A 25,326-nucleotide genomic window follows, 5' to 3' on the forward strand; every position below is an offset into this window, starting at 1 on the left:
ACGACAAATGATCTTCCCTCCCTTTTCAAATAGCACAATTTAGAGTCAGAGAGATCTCTGGTTGCTTAGCAATTTGAGGAAATCTGATACTAAATGGATTTTGTGAGGAGCAGAGAAAGGTGGCAGAAAGCAGCTTGGGTTTGCACATCAGGTTTTTTAGCTTTTCCTTTGTACAAAGCAAGCCTTACTTCTTAATTTAAAAGAAAGGGAAATGAGCAGTAGATTGTGGAACTGCTAACACCTTCCAACTAGGAAGGAGGCTTTTCCCTTCTTCCCAATATCCATGTCATACACATTTCCTCATTCTGCTGCAGCAGAATGTGCACTGCATTGCTTCTGGCTCTTATCCCACTCTCTCCCAACCAAACCCCTCACAGGCTCAAGTGACAACAACTTAAATTAAAAGCAGCTGATAGAAAGGGGGAAAAAACCCTCAGTTGTCCTCAGCTGCCCTTGAGAGCCACCTGGAGCCAGAAATGGAAGTGAAAAATCCCTGCATGTCCTTATTCCTTTTGCCAGTCCTGTTTTAATCCCTCCTCAATCTGAGAGCAGAAACTGCTCATTTGAGTCGAGCAGCAAACCACGGACACACAGTGTCACCTAGTGGGGCACCAGAGCCAGCCCGGGCTGCCTTCCAGTGGGAGCACCGGGAATTCACCCATCTTTTCCCTCCAAATTTATAGATGGAGAGCAGCCCTGGGGACAAGTTTGAGGTGCTGGACATGCCCCAGGAACCCCCCGAGCCTGGGCTGAGTCCCCAGCACGGAAAGCAGGGGAAGGGAGAGGCTGCTCCTGTGAGACCCCACCTGCAGAGCTGCCCCCAGCCCTGGGGCCCAGCACAGGGAGAGTCCGGGGGAGGCACCAGGAGAATCAGAGGGATGGAGCAGCTCTGCTGTGAGGAAAGGCTGGGAGAATTGGGATTGTTGAGCCTAGAAAAGAGATGATTTGGGGTGACCTCATTGTGGCCTTCCAGTGCCTGAAGGAGCTGCAGGAGAGATGGAGAGAGACCTGGAGTGCCAGAACAAGGGGCAGTGGCTTTCAACTGCCAGAGGGCAGGGTTAGAGGGGATGTGGGGAAGGAATTGCTCCCTGTAAGCGTGGTAGGTCATTGGAATGGGTTTTCCAGAGAATGCCTCATCCCTGGAAATGCCCAAGGCCAGGCTGGTCAGGGTTTGGAGCAACCTGGGATAGTGGGAGGTGTCCCTGCCATGGCAGGGGAGGGAATGTGATGAGGTTTAAGGTCCCTTCTGACCAAAACCATTCCATGATTGCATGACAATTCTCTGACCCTTTAAACACTGCCTCTTTGTGAAACAAGATCAATCCAGACTTCAGTTAAAACGGAAATGACCCAAACTTTATTGAAGGTTTTGTCATTAGCAGAACTGTTAAGAAAGCAGAATATTTTACACCTCAAGAATCATTAAGATCTAATTCTCTTGAGAATACAGTACAAATAAAAGCTAATAATAATAAAAAAGGACCTCCTCCTCCCCCCATTCAAGATTTTATTATTGTAAAATAAATGAAGTCAAGTTAAAAAACGTTCTGATCTTCAACACTGGCAATCTGAAAGTGTCACTGATTCCAGAGATTTTTGCAATGCAGCACAATTTCACAGCTATAAGGAAAAGGTTTATGGCAGCTTGATAAAAGTAGGATTTCAGAGTTGTCAAAAGGCCTTAAAAATCTTATCTGCAGTTTAAAATGATGATGAAGAACTCCAAGTAAAAAAAGAAATGACAACAAAACAAACAAAAAACTCCACTTCAAATGTGTGTGAAATGCAGAAGTAATGCCCTGCAGGCTGCTCCAAAGTGTTCACTTGTCTTTTGCACAGCCTGCACAGCGCCTGGGATAGCACTGAAATACACACGGTCCAGCAACGGGCACCGTTCCAGTTGTGCAGGGACTCCTCAACCGATCACAGGCAGGTTTGAGACAGAAATTCACATTGCACTCCGTTTAGGATGCTTTAGTTGTTGGACACTACACACAGAGATGCTTTTATTATTAAAAAAAAGCCCAGTTGTGCCCTTTCCATGTATTAAAGTGCATTAAGTGACCATTTTAAAGCAGGCCAGAAAGTCCCTTTGAAGTTGGTCCCTAAGCACTGCAGTAGCATTTGGAGTGGTAGGGGTGGTGTGTTCCAGAGGCCCTGTCCCACACCAGCACGGCAAGTACAGTGGAATTCCATAAACTGTTAGTGAAATACCTATTGAAGCTCAAAGGGATAAGAGAGAACAGCTCTGTTCTCGTGCTGGGGACAGACACTACCTGCTGAAGCTGTCCTACAGCCAGACACTTGTTCCATGCACCTAAAGAATTTGCAGGCTTCCAGAGTTTTCTAGCTGAGATAATTTGTATGTAGATTCCCTTAATGCTGATGTGCAGTGCAGCATCACTTCATCCAGGAGAGCTGTTTGGTAAAGCTAAAAATATCCATTTCAAAAGGCCCAGCACCTTGCAGCAAGTTTTCCAGTAAAAGGCCAATTTATTCATCATCATCATCTTCATAGTAGCGATTCCTTTTGATCTGTTCTTCCACAGATAGATCTTCCACATCTTCACCCTCCCAAAAACCAACGTCTTGGGATTTGCGATTCTGGTTTGGAGATGATTCCTTAGCGGTCACAACACTGCCTAAGCTGGAATGTTTAGGAGAATTTGGTTCAAGGAGTTCTTCCTTTGGAATTTCTGGCTCCTCTGTAGCGTGTTCTTCCTCATCTGTGTCTGCATTCATCTGGCCATTCTCTACAATGTTCTGCTCTGCTGTTTTGGTACCCAACAATTCCCGCTCTTCCTCCTCATTTTTCTCCCCGGAGTTCTGGATGTTCCTATGCTCAACCTTCTTTTCCTTTTGCTTTTTCTCTACGACAACCTCTCTCTCCAGTTCCTCATTCCTTTTCAATGTGTCTCTCTCTTCCTTGGAAGGAGATGGTGAATTCTCGGTTTTATGGCCTTTAACAGATATTGTTCTAAAGGAGGCTGCGACTGTAAAGGGGCGACTTCGCTCCTTCAGCGAGGAAGATCTCCTTAACTTTTTGAGATCCAGATCCACATCCTCCTGCACATCGGGCTTGGAAATCTCTTCTTCTGGAGGCCACTTGGGTTTGAGTACTTTGATGCCCTCATCTAAGGCACTTCCTTGGATACTTTGGTCAGATGGGGGTGGCCAGGCAATTCTGAGCTTTTTTGTTTCTGCTGGTCTTTCTTCCCTTTCAGGCACAGCTGAAGCTTTTGCTTCCATACTTGCTGCCAGAACTCCTACTTTTGCAATCGGGGCATCCTCTACTCCTGGGCTTTGTGGAGTGTCTGGTGAATTCACACCATGGACGGTTTTCTCCGGGGATTCTTCACATTCAGTTTTACCTGCCCACAATTCCTTATGCTGCTTGTGTCCAAAGCCCTCATCATAATTGCCTTTGGACTTGAAGAGCTGATTGAAGTGAGGCTTGCAGTAGATGCTCCCACGCAGAGAGGCGTAAGTCCCGAGGCTGTTCAGGAAACAGATCAAACGTTACAGCTCAGGGCCACCAACACCAGCATGTTCCAGTTGTGTTACACAAGAGATTCAATTTCAGTCTTCCACATGTTCAAAAAACAAGCTTGCAGCCCTCGGGGTTTGCATGGCTCTTTCTAGGAATTCTTTACAAAGCTGGACATTCTATTTTTCCCCACATAAAATTACATTAAGAGTTTAAAAATGGCATCAAGTGCACCAGGCACTGGCACAAGTAGGCCTGTGTTACCTCTCCCACACAAATCACTGGATTATGGTGACTTCCAGCTCAGCTAGGCCTGAGCAGCACCTTCCTCAGCTGTGACAGGAAAACTGACTTCCCAATTTTCCAGCCAAGGGAGCAGTGCACATACCTGAGTTTGCTGTTGCAATAGGAACAGCGGAAGCAGCTGATGTGAAACACCTGCTGGTTGGCAAAGAGCCTTTCCATGGGGTACACAGTCTTCTGACACCCAACACAGGTTTCCTTCATTGGCAACTGGAATTTCTGTAGGGAAAAGAGAAAGTTTGTTAACTGGAAAACACATCAAGTGCTGGGGACTTGGCGTGGGTTCATGCACAGCTTCCTGAACTCTCAAGAACTGCAGAGTTCACTTTCTCTAATTATGGTGCAGCAGGGTCTGCTGGGCAGTGAGAGGCTACAACAGGCCCATGGGATTGCTGTGGCTTGACAGGGAACCAAGATCTCACCCCAGTGAATCCCACAGCTGAAGCAGCACATGCTGAGCAATGGTTGGGAAAGAACAATGAGAGCACTAAAACTGAGCCTGTTCCCCAAAGCTGTCTCATCCTTTCCTGCAACCTGTTTTTATTGATAGGAGAATGATGAAGCATTCCAGTTGATTACAATCAGTGTGAGACTTACCAAAATAATAAAAATAGTGCAGAAAAAAAAGAATCTTGAAATGGTTTGGGTTGGAAAGGACCTTGAAGATCATCTAGTTCCAATCCCCTGCCATGGTCAGGGACACTGTCCACCAGAAGAGTTGAATTGGCCTCACAAAGTACAGGGTGGGAGAGGAAAGGAGGGAAACAGGCTGCCCAATGGTTTGAAATGTTCCATTTTTGTTAAATCTTTTCTCTCAAAGAGGAGGAAATAGTCTCAGCACCAGTACAACAGCAGGAAACACTCCTGGCTTCACTGGTAAACAATTCCAGCTCTATCCCAAAGAAACCCCACTCAGGTTTCAGGACTCACAGCCCCCCAAACTTGCTCAAGATTCAAAGATTCAAAGTGAGCAGAGCTTTGAGGTTAAACAGCTAAAATTCTTATGTGCTTACTGAATTTCCTGAAGGTTTAGTGCAAGGATAAACTTGAGCACTGAGGAGTTGAGTGTCACTGCTGTGCAGCCATGATCACAGGTTTGTTTTCACACAGCATCAAGGAAGCAAGAACATTGTCCATGAGAAAAGGTCAGTGGATGCCATTTACTTCTTGAAATCTATTAACACTGGCCAATGGGGAGGGATTGGTGGATAAATTAAATAACAACTTCACAGGATAAATTAAATAACAACATTGGCATTTTGAGGCTGCATGTTGATTACAAGTGATGTAGCAGCCCAGCCTCCACTCCAGAGTGTGCTCAGACATACTTATAAGTGTGGCTTTTCCTTGGCAAAGAATTACCTGCTACAGACTTACAAAAAGATTTACGGAAAATCTGATTGCTAAAGAAAAAGCAGGAAGATCACAGGAAGACATCATCACAGAAATTTATTTATAACAGTCTAGAAACAATGGTTAGGAATGAAAGTTCCAGCATGTAAGGGCAGATTGCTGAAGATGGAGCCAGCTCAAGTCACTTTGTCACAACCATAAAGTTTGCTGCCAATTTAATTCCATTTTAATATGTATTTCAGGTTTTCCAGGCATTGCTTGAAGTTACAGTAGATTAAGGTTCTGATGATAACAGCTTCACTAACAAAATTCAGAATTCCTTTTAAAAAGGAATCCACAGTTTCTAGGTGCTGCCAAAACTCTGCATCTTGAGTCACTACACAAAATCTCAAAAAAATGAGATTTACTGATGCAAACAAAAATCTAATCCCCCGTGCTTGCCACGTGGAGCAAGGCAGTAAAAATTTGCTTGCCCATCAAAACATTTTCTCCCTAAAGCTCAGTTTTGCACGGTGACACAACAGTGCTGGCACGTGCTTCTGCAATCACATCCCCATCCAAGGAGAGGGACTTACTTGCATACAATGAGCCCTATGAGGCGTTTTGGGCTGTGAAGAGACAGAAATTCCTTTCCAGGATACTACAAATAGGAGCTACAGGAGGAAGATGAGGCCCAAGAAGTATAAAAAGGACTTGAGAGAAAGCTGAGAGTTGAGCTCACATTAGGAGGGAAGCAGAAGGCAGGAGGAGAGGTTAGGAACCAAGAACAGGAGACAGAAGCTGGAAGAGACAAACAGGAACCTTGCATGAATAAACAGAAGCTTCTATCTCACAGAGTGCAGCATCTAAAGCTGTAACTGGGCAAAAGGCTAAAATGGTTTTGATAATATCAAGAGGAAGCAGAGAGCACCAGGACATGCAGCTTTTGTGTCACAGACTAGGATCACACAACTCTCAGTGGCAGCTCAGATTTCCCATACTGGCATTCCTCCCTTGCACACTGGCAAGCCAGATCTCCCCAGTCTCTGAGCCCAGGGCTGTTCCTCCCAAAGATGGGGAAAACAACAAAAGCCCAGTTGTTTCCTTAGGAGGGAGCCAGGAAGTGTGTGGCAGCCTAGGGAATCAGCATCCCAACCCCAGACAACACATGTGATGGGCAAACACAGCCTGAGCAAAATGTCCAGTGCTGCCATTTGTTATCTAATCAGATTAGCAAATACATCCCTGAACCAAAGTTCTCCATCTGCTTTATCGCTCCCTAAGGAAACTGTAACATCCAAGACTCATTACTCAGAAAGCCAAACCTGATTTTTATAGAGTCAGGCACCACACTGCCCTCACTATAAAGTTACAACCAGTTGCAGTTACCTTGGGAACAGCTGGAAGAGGAGCAAAGCCAAGTCCCAGCTTGCTAAAGGCTCTGGAGATCAGTACCAGGACCTCAGGGCCCATCTCCAGGAGCACAGACAAGCCCTGAGACCATCCCCTGCCCAAGCCCCTCTGCCACACTGAACTGGCACAGGGCTGTAACAGAGACAACAAATCCCACCCAGTCTCTGGAAAAAAACCTGACTGCTTTGAGGTGCTTTTCCACCATGAATTCAAGTGTCCTCACAACCACACTCTGATGAGAAAGGAGCAGGTATTGATCCAGTTACTGCCAGACCTTTATGCTTAAGCACATTTAGGCTTTTCAGTATTAAACAGGGCCATCAGTTGGTTTTAAGCTTCACCAGGTGTGAGGATGAAGAGCTGTGTTACCTTCACGGCTTTTGGAGGAGAGGCCTCTGTCTGCCCAGCTGCTTTAGCACCAAGGTTCTGCTGCTTTGAGCTGACAGGTTTCTGAGCTTCTGCCTCGCTCTCTGACTGTCCAGCTGAGGGAGAAAAGGCAATTAGAATGAATTTAAACTCTGGGCAGCTTATGCTCACCAGAGCCATCAGATCTCAGTTCCAGTTAACTGGTGAGGGAGCTACACTTAAAAGTGTTCAATCAAGGCAAAAGGAGTTATAAATGTCTTAAAATTACAGCTGCAAATGAACTTCTAAACATGAAAGAAATTATTATAAAGTCTGTGCTAGGCCCAGGACAGATTTTTAGTACAAGACAGTTTTTATTAATTAATCACTTGATAGGGCTCACCATGGCCATCCTCCAGCAGACCAGAGTGCAAAGACAAGCTGTTCTCACCTCCAGAAACCTGTAAGAGAAAATGAGACAATGAGAACCTCTGACCTTCTGAGATCTGAACAGTCATGGCCCCAGGAAGGCACCAGGCAGTTTGAGACAAGGGAGAGACCTGAGGAGCTCAGGAAGGGAGTGGTGTTGAGGCACAAGAGGGTCCAGCTGAGTGTCAAGAGAGTCCTTGCTACAAGGCAGACACCCTCACAGGCTTCACACATACAAACATCAGATTTCTGGTTTCTGGAACACCTTTATTAACCCTCAGAAATCTTGGTTGATTTGCTGAGGTTCCTCCAAGGTTTTCTCACTTACAAATCCCTTGACCCCAGCAGCACCATTTACTGGAAATCTCATGGCTCCCTCCAACATTTGGCCAATCTCTGACATTCAGCAGAGACTGTGCTCTTGGGGGAAAAAAAAAATCAAAAAAAACCACCCAAAATTAAAAAGAACACCTGAATTAAAAAAAAAAAAAAGCTTTTTTTGAACCATAAGCCTGTTCCAAGGTTGGGACAAACATGTCAGATTTTCCTTGTTCATCCTCCTCCAGAAACAAATCAGTAACTTTAAAAAAACTTTCAAACTAGAGGAGTTGGATCTAAACCAGTTTCAAATACTACACAGATAGTATTTGTTCATAGCATTGTTTAGTATGGAAAAGACCTTTAAGATCATCAAATGCAACCATGAACAAAACCTGCTACAGATAAAGCTGTTGATGTAGAACTCTTTATTAAACTTGGCACTATTGCTATTAAATCAAATAGTTTTAAGTAGCTACACTGAGGAACTAAAGTACTCTAACAAGATTAACTGCAAATCATCACTAATTCACCTTAATGATTGAAAAGTCCATTGCAAGCAACTGAAATTTGTAAATGAAGGAGGTAAGGAGGAGGCAAAGTTACACATATGAACATCCCTGGTCTGCTGAAAGCAGAGCTGACCCCAGTGTCCTGGGCAGAGCATGAACGTGTTCTGAGGCTGCTGAAGTCACACACGTCTGGCACTGAATGTGCCACGGGTGCAGTGTGAAAAATGACAGAGTGAAGTGTCTTTTGTTTCCTTTTGCCAGAGGATTCCCATTTCTGACGCTAACGACAAGCAGCTTTAATTAGGCTCATTTCCAAGTTCACCGCGTCCCTTCCAAAGGACAATCCTGGCTCCCAAACAATGCCCTATTCAGGTTCTCATTGCACCTGGACACCTCAACAAGTAACTCTGCAATTACAGCTGAACACAAGAAATTTCATTCAAACCTTCCATTCACAGCTGGGAGATATTCTGATTTAACAGGTGCTCTTTTAATTAACTCACCTTGGAGCAGGAAGCAGCCTCGACCAGTCAGACACGAAGCTGCTCAGCTGTCTCTGAGGAACAGCTGAAAGCAAAGATTTGGCCCCTTGCCCAAGGAAGGCTGAAAAGCTCTAAAAGCCCTCCTGGCATTAAGCTGCCACGTGTTCAGCCTGGATGGAATACACAGTACCCCAATTATTATTCAGCTACTTTTATCCCGTCTGCTGTCCCCAGTTCAGGGAACAAATGCTCAAGTCCAGTTTACAGAGTCTCAATTTATAGCAGGAGCTCAAAACCAGGAACCAGCCCAAGCTGCCATTCTCAGCTACCCTAAAATTTAGCTACTAAATGCAGAAGAAACAGTGACAAACTCCTTTGACTTGGGTCATACAAAGCTGCTCATGAATTTTTTTTAAATTGGTGGGGATTTTTAAGTTTATAAAAAAATCCACCATAAAACAAACCAACCAAGACAGAAAAATTCTCCCAGAAAACTTATCTCTAGACATTCTCTTTCACAGACAGTCTAAAAAGAACAACTTCAACAGGAATTTTGCAGCATGTAACTAATCTGCATCAGCTGCTCAATTCCCAGATGGCATGTGGAACATGGAACCAGTGTATCAGCTGTGCTTCCACAGCCAGTTCCACTCAAAATGAAGCCCTTGATCTCCACCAGCACAGACATCTTACCTTCTCCCCATCCTGACAGGAACTGGAGTCCTCAACTGGTGCCATATTCTCCTTCTGCCCAGATTTGTAATTCTTGAGTTCACTCTCACTGGCTTGAATCTCACTCTATAGGACAAAGCACTGGAAAGGTGACAGGTTCTTTTCCCCTAAGAAAATACTTGCTTTCTGTTTTTCTTGAGATGTTTTAAGAACTGTTTTTCTAGTATGTGGAGTGAAGGAGGGGCCATTAGAATGTACAGACACTTGTTAAGTGACATATTCTAGTGAGGGAACAGGATTAGGCTGTAGGATCTTACTGTGCTCTAAGGAGGTAATGCCAGTGTTTTCCTGAGCAACCCTTTTCTTCCAAATCCCTGTTTAAAATCATTTAAGTATTCCCTGCTCAATGCACATCTTCCTTTTCAAGAAAGGTAAACTTTTCACTTGGAATGACAAGTATTTCCATACAAGCACTGCCTAAAGTACAGTGAAATTGCCAAATACAATATGACATAAAAGCAAATCCCACATTTGCTTCAATTCTAGTCAAAACCCCGACTCTGTTTTCCTGAGATCTTTGTTCTTGATCGACTGACTGAAGACTTTCACAGAAGGAGGTTTCAGACTTTAAAACCAATAAAATCCAGCGAAACCTCGTGTTTCTTTCATTGCCCCAGGACACAAGATCAGTGGAAGCCTCGTGCTTTTCACAAGGCATCTTCTCTGTGACATGAAAGAGGAAGAGGCACATGCCAGCACTAGCATCTTCCTGCACTGGGAAACAAATCTCCACAAAGCCAACCACATCCAAGAGGTTCATAGCAAATGTTGGGATTTTAATGCTTAGATCTCTGTATCTGCTGTCCAGCACCTTTCCCTCCCCTTCCAACACACAGAACCGATTGTTCCTCATCCCTACTCAAACCAAGTGTCCATCAGGTTTACTCCAGGCCTTGTTATAGCCCTAAAATAGCTGTTCCCAGGAGATTCTGGCTTTCTGGCTGGCCCAGGTATGAGAAGGGCAACACAAATACACTTCCATAGCAAAAAAGCCCTGGTTGCTTTGGCAGCAGGGAAGGAGAAGATCCCAAGGTTAGGGGCACAGTGGCACTGCAAACACTGGCCTCAGGAATCCCTGGCTGCTCCCTCTCACTGCCCTCATCCACGTGCCAGGTCAAACTGGGAAGAGATTGTCCCCAAATGGGGCATCCTGAGAGCATCAGGCTGGACTGACACTAAACCAAGAGCACTGGGGGCTGAAAACAGGAGCCTCTGCAGAAATGGCAAATCTCTTGCCATCAGGACAGAATTTAGTTACTCAGCCACCACTCTAAGCCCCAAACTGGAAAAGGCATCAGGAAATGAGCCCAGGCAAGGCACAGGAGGCAGAAATGGGCAATTAGGTTAATCAGATTTGTTGCAGTGGCTGCAAGGACTTTCCACTCATGCAGGGAAGGTTTTACTGACCCTTCTCCCACAGCTGGGGAATCTGACCCATGTGCAGATGAAATTCAGGAATCACTTGAGCTCAGAAGAAGCCCTTGGTTCTCCACAGAGACTCCTGGAAAGCAGGCTCTCCTCTGAGGGAGAACCAGCACTTCAGGCTTCATTTCCAGGGCAAGTTTTCCAACTTAAAAAGGCCTTTTCTCTTCAAATCTATTGCTCTGGTTAATAAAGGTACTACTTGAGCAATATAAGTTCCCATCATTCAGCAAAAATATCAGAAACTTCCAGCAAATGTACCTAAGCAGTTTTTAACAAAAACTGAGATTCCTGAACTTCCTCAGCTGTAACACCTCATTAATTGTTCAGCTCCTGGTCAAATATTTGCAAAACAGGCAGAGGTTCATTCACTGCAAGAGTCTAATTGGATTCAGAGAGTGGTGAGAAATCCTGAAGGGAGGTAAAAAGTGAGGAAGACTGACTGGAGATCCCAAAGCTGCAGGCCAAGAGATCCAAGTTCTGAGCACTTGTGACACAAAGTGACCTCACCTCACTGTGCCTCAGTTTCCCACAGCTTAGAGCTGCTGCACAACATAGAATTGAGTTTTCTTTTTTAAACAAAAACAACAAACACGTAGAGAGCTACAGACACTCAAAGTAGAAGAATGTCAACCTTGCTTCAGAAGGACCTCAGTCAGGGTGCCAGCAATTAATTCCTTGGAAAATTTTCAACATTATTCCAGGAAGATGCAAATAGACTTATTTCTTCCTGCAGAGAAGAGGCAACTCTTCATCAGAAATTACTCCTATGGGCACAGAGTTATTTTCAAAGAGAATGGCATTACCCTCAAGCAGCCTGGTTTCCTCAAGAGCTGCTTTCCAGTCTCAGGCTGGGACAAAAATTCACTTCCACACAAACCAAGACTTACCATGGGAATGATGCCTGAGGAACTGCCCTGCTTGGACACAGCTGCCTGGTACTTGGCCAGCCTGTCCTTTATGGATGTCTCTGATAAACGGGGCATGTCCAGGTTCTTCCTGGTCTCTGCCTTGTCTGGGCTGAGTCCTGGACTGGTCTCTACAAGATACCCTGGTAAAAAAAACCCAAACATGAATAACAGATAACTCCCAGAACATTCACTAAGATCCTTTTTGGGGAGAATAAACACATTGCCCTTCTCCCCAGGATCATGCCAGTGAGGACACTGTGTGTATCACTAAGGAGTGAGACCCAAGGGAACAGCTGCAGCTGTGCCAGCCATTGCTGGAAACCCCAAAAGATTGCAAATGGTTTGCTAGAAAAAGGTCTCCAAACAGATAAAAATGCATAGTTTTGTTTAAATCAAAGCTCACAGTAGCTCCCTGTGTCTGGTCAGGATAGGAGGGATGAGGATTGAAGGAAGGAGGCAGAAGGAACATTGACTGTCTGTTCACTGCTTCCTAAATTACCTTGACTATTAAAACTAGTTCTAGGATTGAGACACAGGAAAGAATGGGCTGTATTCCTTAATTTGTTGGTTATGCCCTGTGCCTTGGTTTCCCATGCTTAAGAGTGGAATGGTTTAAAACTCCCAGCAAGGTTTCAGTAATTTAACAGGATGCTGATGGACTTCCTTCCATTTTGGAAAGGGAGAAGTTACTCCACAGAACCCTTGGGATTGGAAAAGCCCTCCAAGAGCAGTGAGTCCAACCTGTGCCTGATCCCCACACCTTGTCCCCCCGACCAGAGCACCGAGCACCACATCCAGCTGTTCCTTGGACACCTCCAGGGAAATTTCTCTTGTGTAAAGTAGAATTATCTGTTCAACAGAGCCCAACCCAACCCGCCCAAAGGCCAGCGCTGAGGTTTCCTGACCTGCTGTGCTGTGGCTCCTCTCTCCCTGGGCAGCGTCGCCGTCCTCCGGGGACGGGCTGTTCTCCGAAAGCCGCCTGCCCGCGCCCGCCCGGCGCGGCTCCCGGGGGCCCTGCTGGGGACAGACCCTCCCGTCAGCGCCTGGGCACGCGGGGATTGCTCGGGGTAATCCCTTCAGAGGCACAGGTGTCACTAGCAAAGCTGCTTTGCTGGAATAAACAAGGCTAGCGGGTAACATCTTATTTAACCAATATGAAGTTTGATCACAGAGTACCTGACCCACTGTCACCTGGGAAACGCTTTCTTGAAGAGGTCGGTCAGTGCCCTTTGGAAGTTCTCTTGGTTTAAAAGGACCACAAAGATCAGATTTTTAGGTCATTCACACTACAGATACAAAACTTCAGTCTAGATTTTTGCATTTCATGCAATTTCCGTTGAAGCCAACAGTCATGGTCATTGTGTGAAGATTTAAAATCAGAAAAAGGATGCAAGGAACAACTTATCCAAAATCTGCATTCATTTTCAGCCACAGAAAAAGGAATTAATAGGATTGCAATGAAAGTTACCTAGAGTTATTTGTTTTGATTTGGACAGTTCATGCATTCGGTACCAAATAATTCCCTAATTACATCTGATAAGGCTGAAGCTTAAGCAGCAGTGTTAGAGATAAATATTCTCAGATCTCCAGGATAATCACTCTCTGCTGCAGGGCTGGACAGGGTGTCCTGGTAGCACCACACAGATGCTCTGGCTGCCTCAATCAGATTTTATTCTTATTTGTTGAGACAAACTCCCCAAGTCTAAATCTCAACAAAAGAAAGCACAAAAAGAAATTTCTACGGCTTTGATAAAAGTTGTTGAGCACATTTAAACTGGACTCCATCAAGGCAGGACGTATTCACAGCTGAAAGTCAGCCTATAAAATCCTAGAAGGTGCTGGACCTTTTTTGTCTCTCTAAGAAGAGTTAAATCACAGTTGGAAATTCAGATTGAGGCTAATGTAGAGAAAAAGGCAGGTTTGGCAAGATGCTCCAACCACACATTCCCCCTCAGTTCCAAAGACTTTCTTATTTGCTGGTCACCAAACTGAAGGAAATTCCAAAGTTTTATTTTTGCAGAACTGCAGTGTAAGATAATCACTATGAAAAATCAGGCTGCTTTCCATACAATCAGCAACTTCACCAGGAAAGGAAATGCAGCTGGAAAACCTCATTTTCCATTAGCACAGGAAATAGTTTCTATTTCTGTGGTTTAAGACTTTGGTAACTTTTCTTACTGGAAAAGAGCTTTAGCTCTGACAAGTCTTGTGCTGACCAATAGGCTCAGCTCTGGGAGTGCCTGCACACTTGTAAAGACTTGCAGGTCCCTCATTCCATGAAAACTATTCTTAGATGATCATTCAGTCAATGTCCCCTTTAACATCACCCCTAGCCCACCAGCCTGGGCTTCTTGCAGCTCAGAAATGTGGGCTCCAAAGGGTCCATCAGGAAAAGTTCAAATCAGCAGCAGCAGATAAAGTGCTCCTGCCCTTTGCCACCTCACATCTGCAGGTGTTACAACTTCACCTGAAGAGCTTTTCTGTGGGTGAGCTGCAGAACACAGAGTAAAAATCCCAACAACCAGAATGCAAAAGCTTTAGGGGTCAGGCGTAGTTCAGTAAACATACAAATATTCAATAAATCTATATATATCCTACAAATATCTGTAGGTTTTATAGCAACAGTTTTATCTTGAAAAAAAAAAAAGAGTAAAAGGAAATGTTTAACAGAGAAGAGAAGAGACTTTCCATATTACAATGGACTGACCAACTGCAGGGAATCAGCAGGATCATGGCTCATGGAAGGTAACTCCTCTCACATGGAGGAAGCCCCCTTAGGGATTTGTCACTCTGTGGCTGGGCCATAATTCCCAGGGCACAGCTTCTGCTGCTTTGGAAAGGGGACAAAATATTCCTGGTGTGTGGAAAGCCCCAAGTTCTCAGACTTGGGCAAGTGCAGAAACTCTGCTGTGAGCACAGGTAAAGCTTCACCTGGGGCACAGAGTTGGGCAAAAACCCAAACCAAAGTCACACCTATTTCACTACAAACCCAAACCAAAGTTACACCTATTTCATTACAAACCCAAACCAAAGTCACACCTGTTTCATTACAAACCCAAACCAAAGTCACACCTGTTTCATTACAAACCCAAACCAAAGTCACACCTGTTTCATTACAAACCCAAACCAAAGTCACACCTGTTTCATTACAAACCCAAACCAAAGTTACACCTATTTCACTACAAACCCAAACCAAAGTCACACCTATTTCACTACAAACCCAAACCAAAGTCACACCTATTTCACTACAAACCCAAACCAAAGTCACACCTATTTCACTACAAACCCAAACCAAAGTCACACCTATTTCACTACAAACCCAAACCAAAGTCACACCTATTTCACTACAAACCCAAACCAAAGTCACACCTATTTCACTACAAACCCAAACCAAAGTCACACCTATTTCACTACAAACCCAAACCAAAGTCACTCCTATTTCATTACAAACCACCTGTGCCAAACATGACCCTGCCATGAGGTCACCTACACCCCACAGCCAAGTTTTGCCTTAAAGGAAAAACACAAACCAGCCTGGAGACAACTTTTCCAGAAATGTTGCAGATCTGATCCTCCTTCCCCCGGGTGTGCTTTCACTATCACTTACAGGAAGAATCCTTTGAACATCAGGTCTTTTATCAGTTCCAGTCTTTGCTTAGTGCTGAACCAATCCAGGCTGCCTGGCCTACCCCTAATGGGATTAGAGCAGTTTGTTTCCATGAAAATGCAATAAAAGATCTGCCTCCTATCTATTGCAAAGGCAGAGCAAGATCTGAATGAATGAATGAATGAATAAATGATGAGATTTTAATTATAATCCTGAAAATGACAGTAGGATTGTTTAAAGGGGGAGATGGAATCAGGAAATCCAGGCCCTGCCCAGCAAGCATGGGAGATGATTTATCAGCACTGCCACGAGCCTCCAGCCGTGGTGCTGCTTAGTTCACACACAGGTTTTGCCAGCAAAGCTCTGGCAGCACCAACACATCAAGTCTTCAGTAAAGTCCAAGGAAAACTGCCATCTCTCAGCTGAATTTACAGTTGGACTCAGTGACAGAAAGGAATTTTCCACCAAAACGGTTCCATGAAGCCTTGCTCAGGAAAAAGCACAGGAAATAAATGGGAGAGGCAACTGCAGAGCTGCAGTGCTGTTGTGGCTCCCACCTCACCGAGCCACACCTGGGTCCCACAGCACCTACTCCCTTCCCTGCACTGACCCAATCCTCCCAGCACAGATCAATTCCCAGAACTGAGGAATGGAATTCCAAACAGGCCCCTCTCCCCCACATCTGAACTTCAGAACCCTCCTTTTCCCTTCTACCGTAACAGATTAACTTGGAATAGGGATTTTGAACCGAACCTGAGCAGTTTTGTGCCTTCTGGATGGCGTTTACTGGCTCTAGTTAGTTTTCAACAGTGTTTGAATTGCTAAACTTGACAAACTACCAGTTTCAGATTCGCTCAGCTCCAAAACAATTTATTCCCCAGGCTGAGATAAAGTTACTCGAAGCCCATCTGCAGAATTCCTGGGGAATTCTGAGTGATTAATCCTGCAGCAAGAGTTCAGGGAAGGTCTGTCATGGGCAGCTCTCATACCATGACAAAGACTACAAAAATTCAAGTTGTGAAATGACTTCACACAGACCCAAAATTCCCTTTAACACCGAGTTGCTCCTCTGAGCCCTAAATTGTTACATATTGAAACAACTTTTATCCAAAATGTGTTTGCTTTAGTCAATACCTCAAGAAAAACCAGTCTCAGTAAAACAAAGCCAGGAGGATAGGAAACTATGAGAAAACTGGAAAATCCACCAGCATCGAGGCCTCGGGACCGTGTTGCAAGTCCCCAGCATATGCAACTCATTTTGGAGTTAAGCAATTCCCCCCGGGACACGCCGGCTGCAGTCCACATGCGGGATCAGATTTCATGAGCAGTTGGAAGAAAAATGCGAGCCCTGAGCATTTGCAAGTCAAAACTAGTGAGGGCAGGAGCTGCTCTGGCCATCTCGGCTTCGTTTTCCCTCAGTGAGATTTGTTTTTTCGATAAGAAACATTTTGTAAGACACAAAGATGAGGGAAGAGCGAGGGAAGGATGGGAGGGAACTCACACTCTATGTGTGTGTGAGTTTGTGTGATTCATACTGATACAGATATCAAAAACTCTCACTTCTTATCTCGACTGCAACAGTCCCGATTGCTGAGCTCACTTCAAACTCTCTTACTTTTCATATATTAAAAAATACATAAGTACCTACATATGCATTTTATACAATTCATATTGCATTTTATACAATTCATACTTGCACACCTCATTGTAATCTTCACACAAGACACGAATAATCCCTACTTGCTTTACAAAACCTAAGAAATTCCATACTTATTTTCCCCTCTACCACTGAACCCTATCAAAGCAAATTCACTTTACTCCAACGAGCAATCACGAGCTGCCACAACTCCGAGCACCGCGCACATACTTGCGTGGCTCGAGTAAGTTACTAACAGCACGATGTTCTGTTTTCACTAAAACAATGAACACAATATTTGCAGAGTCAATAGCTGGAGCCACTCCCTCCCGGGATTTTCCCGATGCCGCGGAGGCAGCAGCTTCAGTTTCTCCGAGATCGGGAGGGACAGATCCTTACCTTGGGCTGAGGGGCTTCACCCTTCTCGAACATCATCTTCAGCTTGCTCAGGGGCACGTTGTACTTCTCGATCCTCCCCGGAGACTCCGACCTCTCGCTGCCCTCGGGCTTTTCCATTTCGCGGGGCTCTCTCGCGCAGTTTTCCGCGGTGCCGCCCTCCCGGCAGCGGCCGCGGGGCTCGGCGCTGTCACCAGCGGGGCACTGCGGCCGCCCGGGGGCAGCTCCGGGCCCCGGCGATGGCGAAGGGGCGCGCCCGGTCCCGACCTTGTGCCGCACCTCGGCGCCGCTGCCCCGGACCGCTTCCCTCCCTGACTCCGCTCCCAGCACCGGATTCTCCCACTTCTTCTTCAGCACGCTCAGATTCCCCCTCGTCAAGTGAGCGGGCAGGTTTTCTGTGTTCTGCAAAGAACAAGGAGTTAACCGCAGCTCTCCGAAGCACTTCCTTTCCATGCGGGAGGAAGCTCAGCACCGATCCCCGCTCCCGGCCAGCTGTGAACAGTTACAGCTGTGCCACATGGAGAAAGCATCCAGGATAGGGAAGGAAGGAGGGGGGAGAAGAGAAAAGTCAGGAGTAAGGCAGGAAGTGAGCAAACAGGAATGGCCTTATAAGGCAAAAGGGAGTCAAACCCCAGGAGTTAAATGCCACACAAAAGACCTGAATCCACATATGAAGGAAATGGGACTCAAATCCACACGAGGAGGGTCTCCAGTCCCAGAACAAGGCAACGGGAGCACAAGAGCCATAGGAGGTGGCTGGTGTGCCAAATGCTGCAGTGTCTTCAGAAGACAACACTACCAGGCCTTCCAAAAGCTACAAATTAGCTCTCAGAAACCACTAAATCCTTGGAGTTACCTATTTCTGCAACACTTCAGTTCCCAGAGACCTGCCCAGGATTTTACACCACGCAGCCAAAGCTCAAGCCAAGCGCCCACAACAAGCATCCCTCTGCTCCAGTTTAAAAATCACCAGTAACTTGCTGGGATTTCTGTTCTATTTCACTCAACCCATTGAAAGCACCACTGGGGACACACACCCACCCCCCCAGAGTCACTGGCACTGCCTCACCCCCAGGGGAACACCCGGAGCAGCATCACCTCCCGTCCAGCTGCTGCCAGCAGTTCCCTCTCCCCAGAGCAACAGCCCAGCCCGTGCTGGAGCCATTCCAACCCAATACCTGCCACCATTGCATGTTTCCTGTCTCTCCCTTATGGAGACCACTCCAAACTCATTGCAAGTGGAGCAGGGCTGCCAGGCTTACAGGAATTAACCAGCATTAGTGGCTATATTGGGATTTAAGTCTCTCACCCTATTACTCTTCTGGTCACATTTTGAACGCTGCTTTGCAAATTGACTTGAATCCACTTACACTTCAAAAAAAAAAAAAATCAGTGTGTTTGCTGACTGCATTGAAAAGAAAGCATTAAAATTGTAAGGGAAGTGTTGTAATGGAACAGAAATATTGAGAATTGTGTGATGGGTTTCTGTGGGAACACCTCCAGAATCTCAGCACACTTCCTAACACACGTCCCTCCTGCTTGAGATTTGCCCGTTCCCTGATCACAGGAAGATTGACAGACACAAGCACAAGCATTGAAGAAAATTTAAGACTGAAAAGTAATTTTTAGAATGCTTATTTTATCCCACCTACATCCCAAACAGCAGCTCCCCAAGCATTAGAGAAATCAAGGCAGCAACATTCCCATGGATCCTGAAAATACTGGCAGTGCTTTAAAACACAAATTACCCTGGGGACCAGGACAAAGCCCTGCAACCTTTGTCAGCCAAGGCTCCCTGACCTCTGAACACCTGAATGCAATGGAGGTTACAGGAAGGAATGTGGGGCTGTAACAGAGCCAAAAAGGTTGGTGCTGCCTCATCCAGGGGCATTTGCAGCCCTGGGAGTCCCTTCAGAGAAGATCCTACAGCTCTCAAAGACACATGCTGGATTTCAGGGAGGCTTGGAGGCTCCTTTTAAGCACTTTTAAATTTAGTTAAGAAAGGAAGAGGCACCACACAAGTGCCTCCAGCTAAGAACAGGAGGTGGGTACTCCTGGCTTGTGGTTAACTCATTTTGCCTTTTGCTTAGGAGAGAACTGGTGATTCAACACAGCTTTGGGCAAGAAACTTCATTTCCTTTCCTTTCCTCCACACTGAGAAAAAGCATGAAGCAAAAGCAAAGCCTGTGTCTAAGCCAGGTTTTCTGTAGGATACACAGCAGCAATTTTGATATTCCAAAACTCAGCTGTCACAGCAATATTAATGCAGGTGATCCATCCTGATTTCAGGCTGTGCTTTTCCAAGGAAACAAACACTTATACAAAACACTTACACTTCTCTTCTTCTCAGCAGTGGCTTCTTCAGCAGCTTTCTGATACCTTTGAGAGAGTGAAAAACAAACAAAACCCCAGTTTTAACCAGAATACTGAATGCTCCTGAAGACAGCTGAAATTTTTCTTCCCCCACTCCCTGGATGAACTAAAAGGAGAGGCTGGACAAACAGCAGCAAATAACACAAAGCCAAGTGACAGACACATTTTCAGTCATCCAGTTTACAATAATAACACCCATTAATACTTTTCATTCCCTAAGCACTCTGATTCCCAAATAGAGACAGTTTACCTTGGAATAGCTGTATTGTTTCCGCCACCCAGCTGTCTGCTGTGCCCCCTTGCAGGAATAATTCAGCTCTTTATATAGCAGCTGCTGAACCAGAACAAATTCCAGCTTGGCACATGCCGAAAATCTCCCTAAGTGCCAGAGGATTTTACTCTGTGGGCTGGGAGCTGCCCCCATTCAGCATTTGCCTCCTGGGCAGCTGAGCCATCACAGCCCTCTGGAGATAAGCCACCCTGGATCATGAATCAAAGTCCTTTAAGGAGCTGCAGGGAACTCCCAGCAATCTGCACTCCCTCCACAGTCCTCACTGCTTACTACGCTGCACAAGGTGACTGCACTTGGCCTTTGAAATACGAAAATTAGTGACAAATTTTGCCATATTAAAGGAGAGCTCTGCCTTTCAGAGAGAAGGAACCCAGCATCTGCTTGGGCAAAGGGCGTTTCTGTTTTCCTGATTTGTGGAATTCTGCTTTTGACACAGCAGTGAGTGTGTTGCAGGCTGTTGCTCCTCTTTAACCAGTGCAAACACACTAACCCACATCTCTGCACTATAAAGGGTCCAAATTTGAACACGAGGTGCTGAGAAAGTGATGCTGGAGGAAGAGGGGTCAATACTGGAAGAAGAAACAAAGAGGAGCACAGATGAAAGTCAAGTAGCACCTGGAAAACAGATGATGACTGAGGAGTCCCAGCCCTCTCTCTGAGAGCCAGCCCAGCATGGGGCACTTTTCTAATCTCTGCTCTTGCCTTTTGTGCCTCTGACCTGACAAAACTGATTATGTGGGATGGAGAAAAACATTTTCACATACAAATATTTAATTAACAGCACTTAAATGTCACGCTCCTCCCTGTGGGCATCAGGGTGGCAAAGCCAGAGAGCTGGACTGTGTTTTTCCAAGGCACTGACCCTGCCTATGTAGAGGGACACTACTTGATTAAGGAATAGCAGTTTGGATTACTTCCAGTAAGCCTTTTTCAAGGGATTATCAACATTTAGCAAGATGACCAGGTTTTGTAATCAAGCTTCAGTGAGTGAATAAATTACCTGAACAAGGTGGTGACAGCAAACAGCTTCTCCCTGGGCCTGAGCTCCAGAGAGGAACTCTGGAGCTGTGGGTGTGTAACTATCCCTCTCCTGCAGATTCCATAAAGTTCACCCCACTTAAGATCCAAATATTCCAAAACTTTGTTACACTATTAAAGCAAGAACCTCAGACTCTCAGTTCCCCAAATTCCATTGAAAACCCCAGCTGAAGCCTATATAATCCCTTAAGGAAATAAAGGCTTTTGCAGGGAATGCATTGGTTATTAGCACTCAGCTTTCTCAGGGTATACAATATTTATGGTTTGAGTTTAACCTTTTATCCATCTCTCAGAGAAAAGGGAAGCTTAATATTCCTTTTCTGTCTAAGTCAGGAGAGGTTTAAGGTGGATATCAGGAAAAGGTTCTTCCCCCAGAGAGTGCTCAGGCACTGGAAAAGCCCCTCAGGGAATGGTCACAGTCCCAAGGCTGCCAGAGCTCCGGGAGCATTTGGACAACACTCTCAGGCACAGGGTGGGATTGTTGGGGTGTCTGTGCAGGGCACAGCAACTGCGAGAGCAGCAGTCCCTGCTCAGGGTGGCAGCTGTCACCCACACACAGCTGGTGCTCTCCAGCCCCACAGCACTTACTTGGAGAACCTCTCCGCGAGGGCCGAGGACTTGTTCTTGTTGACCAAGGAAAGCTCTTTGGCAGTGATTTTCAAAGACTGGGAGGTCCATTGCCTTCTGTTGAACGGGGAAGGCTCCATCTTATCTGCCCAAATCCCTGCTCAGGAGGAAGGAACAGTGTCAGCAATAGGAGCTGTGAGCAGAAAACAAGTTCCACCAAGTGATTTGCTCCCAGCATCTCAGTGCCACCAATCCTAAACCCCTCAGGATCTCATCCATTACCTGACTTTAAAAAGGCAGCAGATAACAGTTATAATTTCCTCTGCAGATGCCATTGAGATGGTGCCCTGATAAAGCCGTGGGCACAATGGGGAGCTGTGGACACAGAGGATGCCGGAGTGACAGTCCTGTGTCACACACACAGAGGAGCTCCAGGAAGCCCCAAAGTGCCCTCGCTTGTTCCGGTTTCAAACCAAATGTGCTGGCATTTATGTAAGAGGGTTTGAGTTACGAAACTAAGAGGATGTAATTACTATACAAACATTTTTCATTCACTCTTGTGTTCACTCTCAGCACAGCAGCGTTTCCTCTGTGAGCTCAAACAAGTCTCGTGTTCATGGAGGCAGCTGTGCCCCTCCTGTCGCAGTAGTTACCATAATATCAGTTAAATAGTATTAATTACCTAAAAAACAGCTCCAACTATCCCATCCTCCTGGAAATGGGAAGAGATTTCGTCAAGCTTTTCACCACAGAAGCCAGCAAGACTGTATCAGATTTATTTTTTACATAGTTTTCTTTCGTGGAGGAGGAAAGGAGGGGAGATTAATTTAAAGAGTTCTCTGATAAGACAAAAATAAAGCCTGTAGGGAACGCCTTTCCTTTTTTCCTCTTATATTTTATCCCTGCTCCCATGTCACACAATGCCTGTGGCAAGGGCGTGAACTGACCCTGCAATGCCAACTCCAGGCAGGCTGAGCTCTTCCTTGCATTTTCCATTAATTCCTTTAACGGATTTGCACAGTCACGGAACTCTGGATCCAGTGTGAGTCCAGGTCTGCTGGACAAATGGTCACACACAAACACCTTCAGACAAGGTGCAGCCAATCCAAGGGAGGAAAGACAACGTTTCTGAAATCCTCACAGGTACAGAACGCACCTGCTCAGAAATGACAGGGATGTGGGATTCTGCAACACCTCAGTGCAGGAGAATTCAGGGGCACGGGCAGAGTCTGGCAGCTCCCAGTGCTGGAATGGGAGCCCTGGGAACAGAAAAGCCTCTCCAGTGCTGTTCCCTGCCTGGAGCAGGTGAACACATCTCTGCACTGGGAGATGCAGTCAGGAAGAATGGTCCTTTCTCTCACATTCCATAATTTCTCTGATGTCCCGGAGAGAACAGCACACCATGACAGGACAAGTTTTATCAGAAGAATGATTTTGGTGGCATTTTCAAACGTGCAGGTTGAACTACTGCTGCGAACAAATGACGCTGGTTTTGTGGGGATGTTGAAACAACTGAAACCACTTATCAATGTTGCCTTTACAGGTGCAGCCACCTGCAGCCTCAGCCTCGGAAAGGCACACGGCCCCTTCCAACCAGCAAGAGAAACCCAAAGTGGGGTCAGTTTGTGAAATTCCTGCATCACCAAGTCCCCTGTAAACCTCCATGCAGGCTGCACTGAGAGTGCTCTGCATTTGACAACAGCACAAATCACCATCCACAAAGACAAAGGATCTCATTTCCAACTTCTCTCTTTTTAAAAGTCATATTCCATACACGAATAAACCCAGTATTTCTGTGATGCAGAATGTAGCTTCCACTCTCAATCCCCAGGAGCCTCAGAATACACACAGAGAGATTACAGATAGAATTTACTGCTGGAAAATCCCACAGAAAGAATTCTGTCCGTGTTAAAGACCAACGCTGAATGAGCCGTGTCGTGCCACAGTTTGAACTTTGTTTTATGACTAATCTCGAGCCAAAGGGAGCTCACCTGAGGCCCCGCTGCAGTTTAAATGGCCTTTCACAGAGCAGAGTCAGCTGTGCCCAGGAAACAGGAGCGGGGCATTCATCAGAGCTCCCCTGGCACACGGAACAGGTGCTCATTGACACACGGAAGGAACAGCTCAGTAAAACACTGAGAAACAAAACTGAATGTAATTGTTTGGAAAATAACCCCGGTCTGGATGCCTGAGCATCCCACTGCATCTCCAACCAGCCCTGTTCAGGGCTGCATCTTCTCCCTATTGACTTCTTCTGTTTCCCTGCCATTCTCCATCAAAGCCACAGGTACATTGAGTTAATCTGGCCTGTTTAGGCAAAAATCTCTTTATAAAGTCAGTACCTGCTGCTGGGACATTCAGCTGGAAAGAGAAGCAGCCTATCTGGAATCTCAGTCACTAGAAATGACATGAAACAGAACTCTGACATGCCTTGAAACTTGTACTCCCACATTTTTATGCCATTCCACATTCTTAGCACTTTCTCATTCGTTTACAGTTTCGGTGTATTCAAGTATCTCTTTAGTGCTCAGAGTAGTTTACTCAGAGAAATTTCAGAAAACACATATTAAGATTTAAACAAGACTATGAATGTCCTGCCTGCGGCAATGGAAGCAGGTTCTGTGGAAGGTGGCACAGAGACCAGAGGAGATGGAGACAGGGATGCCAGAGGTGTGCCAGATGTTAGGGAAGGGAAGGACTGTGATTGAGCCACAATCCAGCACAGCACATCAAATCTACCTCTAATAACTTCATCCACAAGTTTAACAGCAGAATATAAATCCCTCTATGTGGAAAGATTCTGAAAGGAAAATTGATAATGCTTGCCCAATGCTGAAGTAGCCTATTCATTACAAGTGGCCACAGGCACGGGCCACCCACGGGCACCACGCTCCAGCCCCGGGCACGAACCCGCCGAGAGGCTGCGGGCAGCGGAGGGCGCGGCCCCCCGAGCCCCCGGCCAGCCGGGCCGGGCACGGGGAGGGATCACGGGAGGGATCACCGGAGCGGGGCCCGGACTCACCACGGCCCCGCCGAGCCCCGCGGCGGCTCCAGCTCCGGGCGGCTCCGCTGTCGAAGGTCCCATGGCTCCCAACCCCCGCCCCGCGTTCTTATCCCGGCCGCACCGGGGGGAGAGGTCCCCCCGCACCTGTCCCGCCCCAGCCGGCGGGTCCCGGCACACCTGGCCCGGCCCGGCCGGCAGATCCTAGCGCACCTGTGCGCCGTCCTCCCGCCCCGCCCCACGTACCTGTCCCGGCGGAACTCGGGAGATCCCAGCGCACCTGTCGCAGCCGAAACAACGGGTCCCAACGCACCTGTCCCGGCCGAACCGGCGACTGCACCTCCGCGCCCGCCGCAGCAACGGGCAGCGGCTCCGGCCACGCCCCGGCCACGCCCCCGGCTCCATTGGCCCTTGCCCCATGGCACGGCCACGCCCCCGGCCACGCCCAGAGCCCTCGGGACACGCCCCGGGCCTGGCTCCGTTCCCCTGGTTTGGCTCTGTCCCCCTGGGCTGGCTTTGTCCCCCTGGTTTGTCTCTGTCACCCTGGTTTTGCTCTGTCCCCCTGGCCTGGCTCTGTCCCCCTGGTTTGGCTCTGTCCCCCTGGTTTGGTTATGTCCCCCAGGCTTGGTTCTGTCCCCCAGGCCTGGCTCTGTCCCCCAGGCTTGGTTCTGTCTCCCTGGCCTGGCTCTGTCCCCCTGGTTTGTCTCTGTCCCCCTGGCTTTGCTCTGTC

General features: G+C 46.6%; 1 protein-coding gene across 3 annotated transcripts; it reads right to left on the reverse strand.

Moving 5' to 3' along the window:
• Positions 1–1,334: 1,334 nt before the first annotated feature.
• On the reverse strand, positions 1,335–24,935 carry LIMA1 (LIM domain and actin binding 1). Of its 3 annotated transcripts, none has more exons than XM_066567781.1 (11): positions 24,843–24,935; positions 21,617–21,752; positions 19,659–19,704; positions 17,329–17,727; positions 12,592–12,700; positions 11,666–11,826; positions 9,315–9,419; positions 7,284–7,341; positions 6,905–7,017; positions 3,876–4,009; positions 1,335–3,496 (listed from the first exon to the last, which is right to left on the reverse strand). In XM_066567781.1, the coding sequence occupies exons 2-11, from the start codon at positions 21,733–21,735 to the stop codon at positions 2,494–2,496; spliced, it is 2,247 nt and encodes a 748-aa protein (XP_066423878.1). In that variant the 5' UTR covers positions 21,736–21,752; positions 24,843–24,935; the 3' UTR covers positions 1,335–2,493. The 3 variants fall into 3 exon arrangements, with proteins under 3 accessions (XP_066423878.1, XP_066423877.1, XP_066423879.1); XM_066567780.1 differs by having other exon boundaries at positions 12,592–12,703; XM_066567782.1 differs by lacking the exon at positions 9,315–9,419 and having other exon boundaries at positions 12,592–12,703.
• Between the last annotated feature and the right edge of the window lie 391 nt (positions 24,936–25,326).

This window comes from Molothrus aeneus, chromosome 30 (assembly GCF_037042795.1).
Source record: "Molothrus aeneus isolate 106 chromosome 30, BPBGC_Maene_1.0, whole genome shotgun sequence".
Lineage (NCBI taxonomy): Eukaryota > Metazoa > Chordata > Aves > Passeriformes > Icteridae > Molothrus > Molothrus aeneus.

What these genes read in the sequence shown, in the direction of transcription:
- LIMA1 (XM_066567780.1), bottom strand. Translation starts at nt 21,735, where the DNA reads ATGGAGCCTTCCCCGTTCAACAGAAGGCAATGGACCTCCCAGTCTTTG. An exon ending in GTGAAGCCCCTCAGCCCAAG is followed by an intron (nt 12,704 to 17,328) that starts GTAAGGATCTGT and finishes GTCTGTCCCCAG; the next exon opens with CAGGGCCCCCGGGAGCCGCG. An exon ending in CCTCAGGCATCATTCCCATG is followed by an intron (nt 9,420 to 11,665) that starts GTAAGTCTTGGT and finishes TTTGTCCTATAG; the next exon opens with AGTGAGATTCAAGCCAGTGA.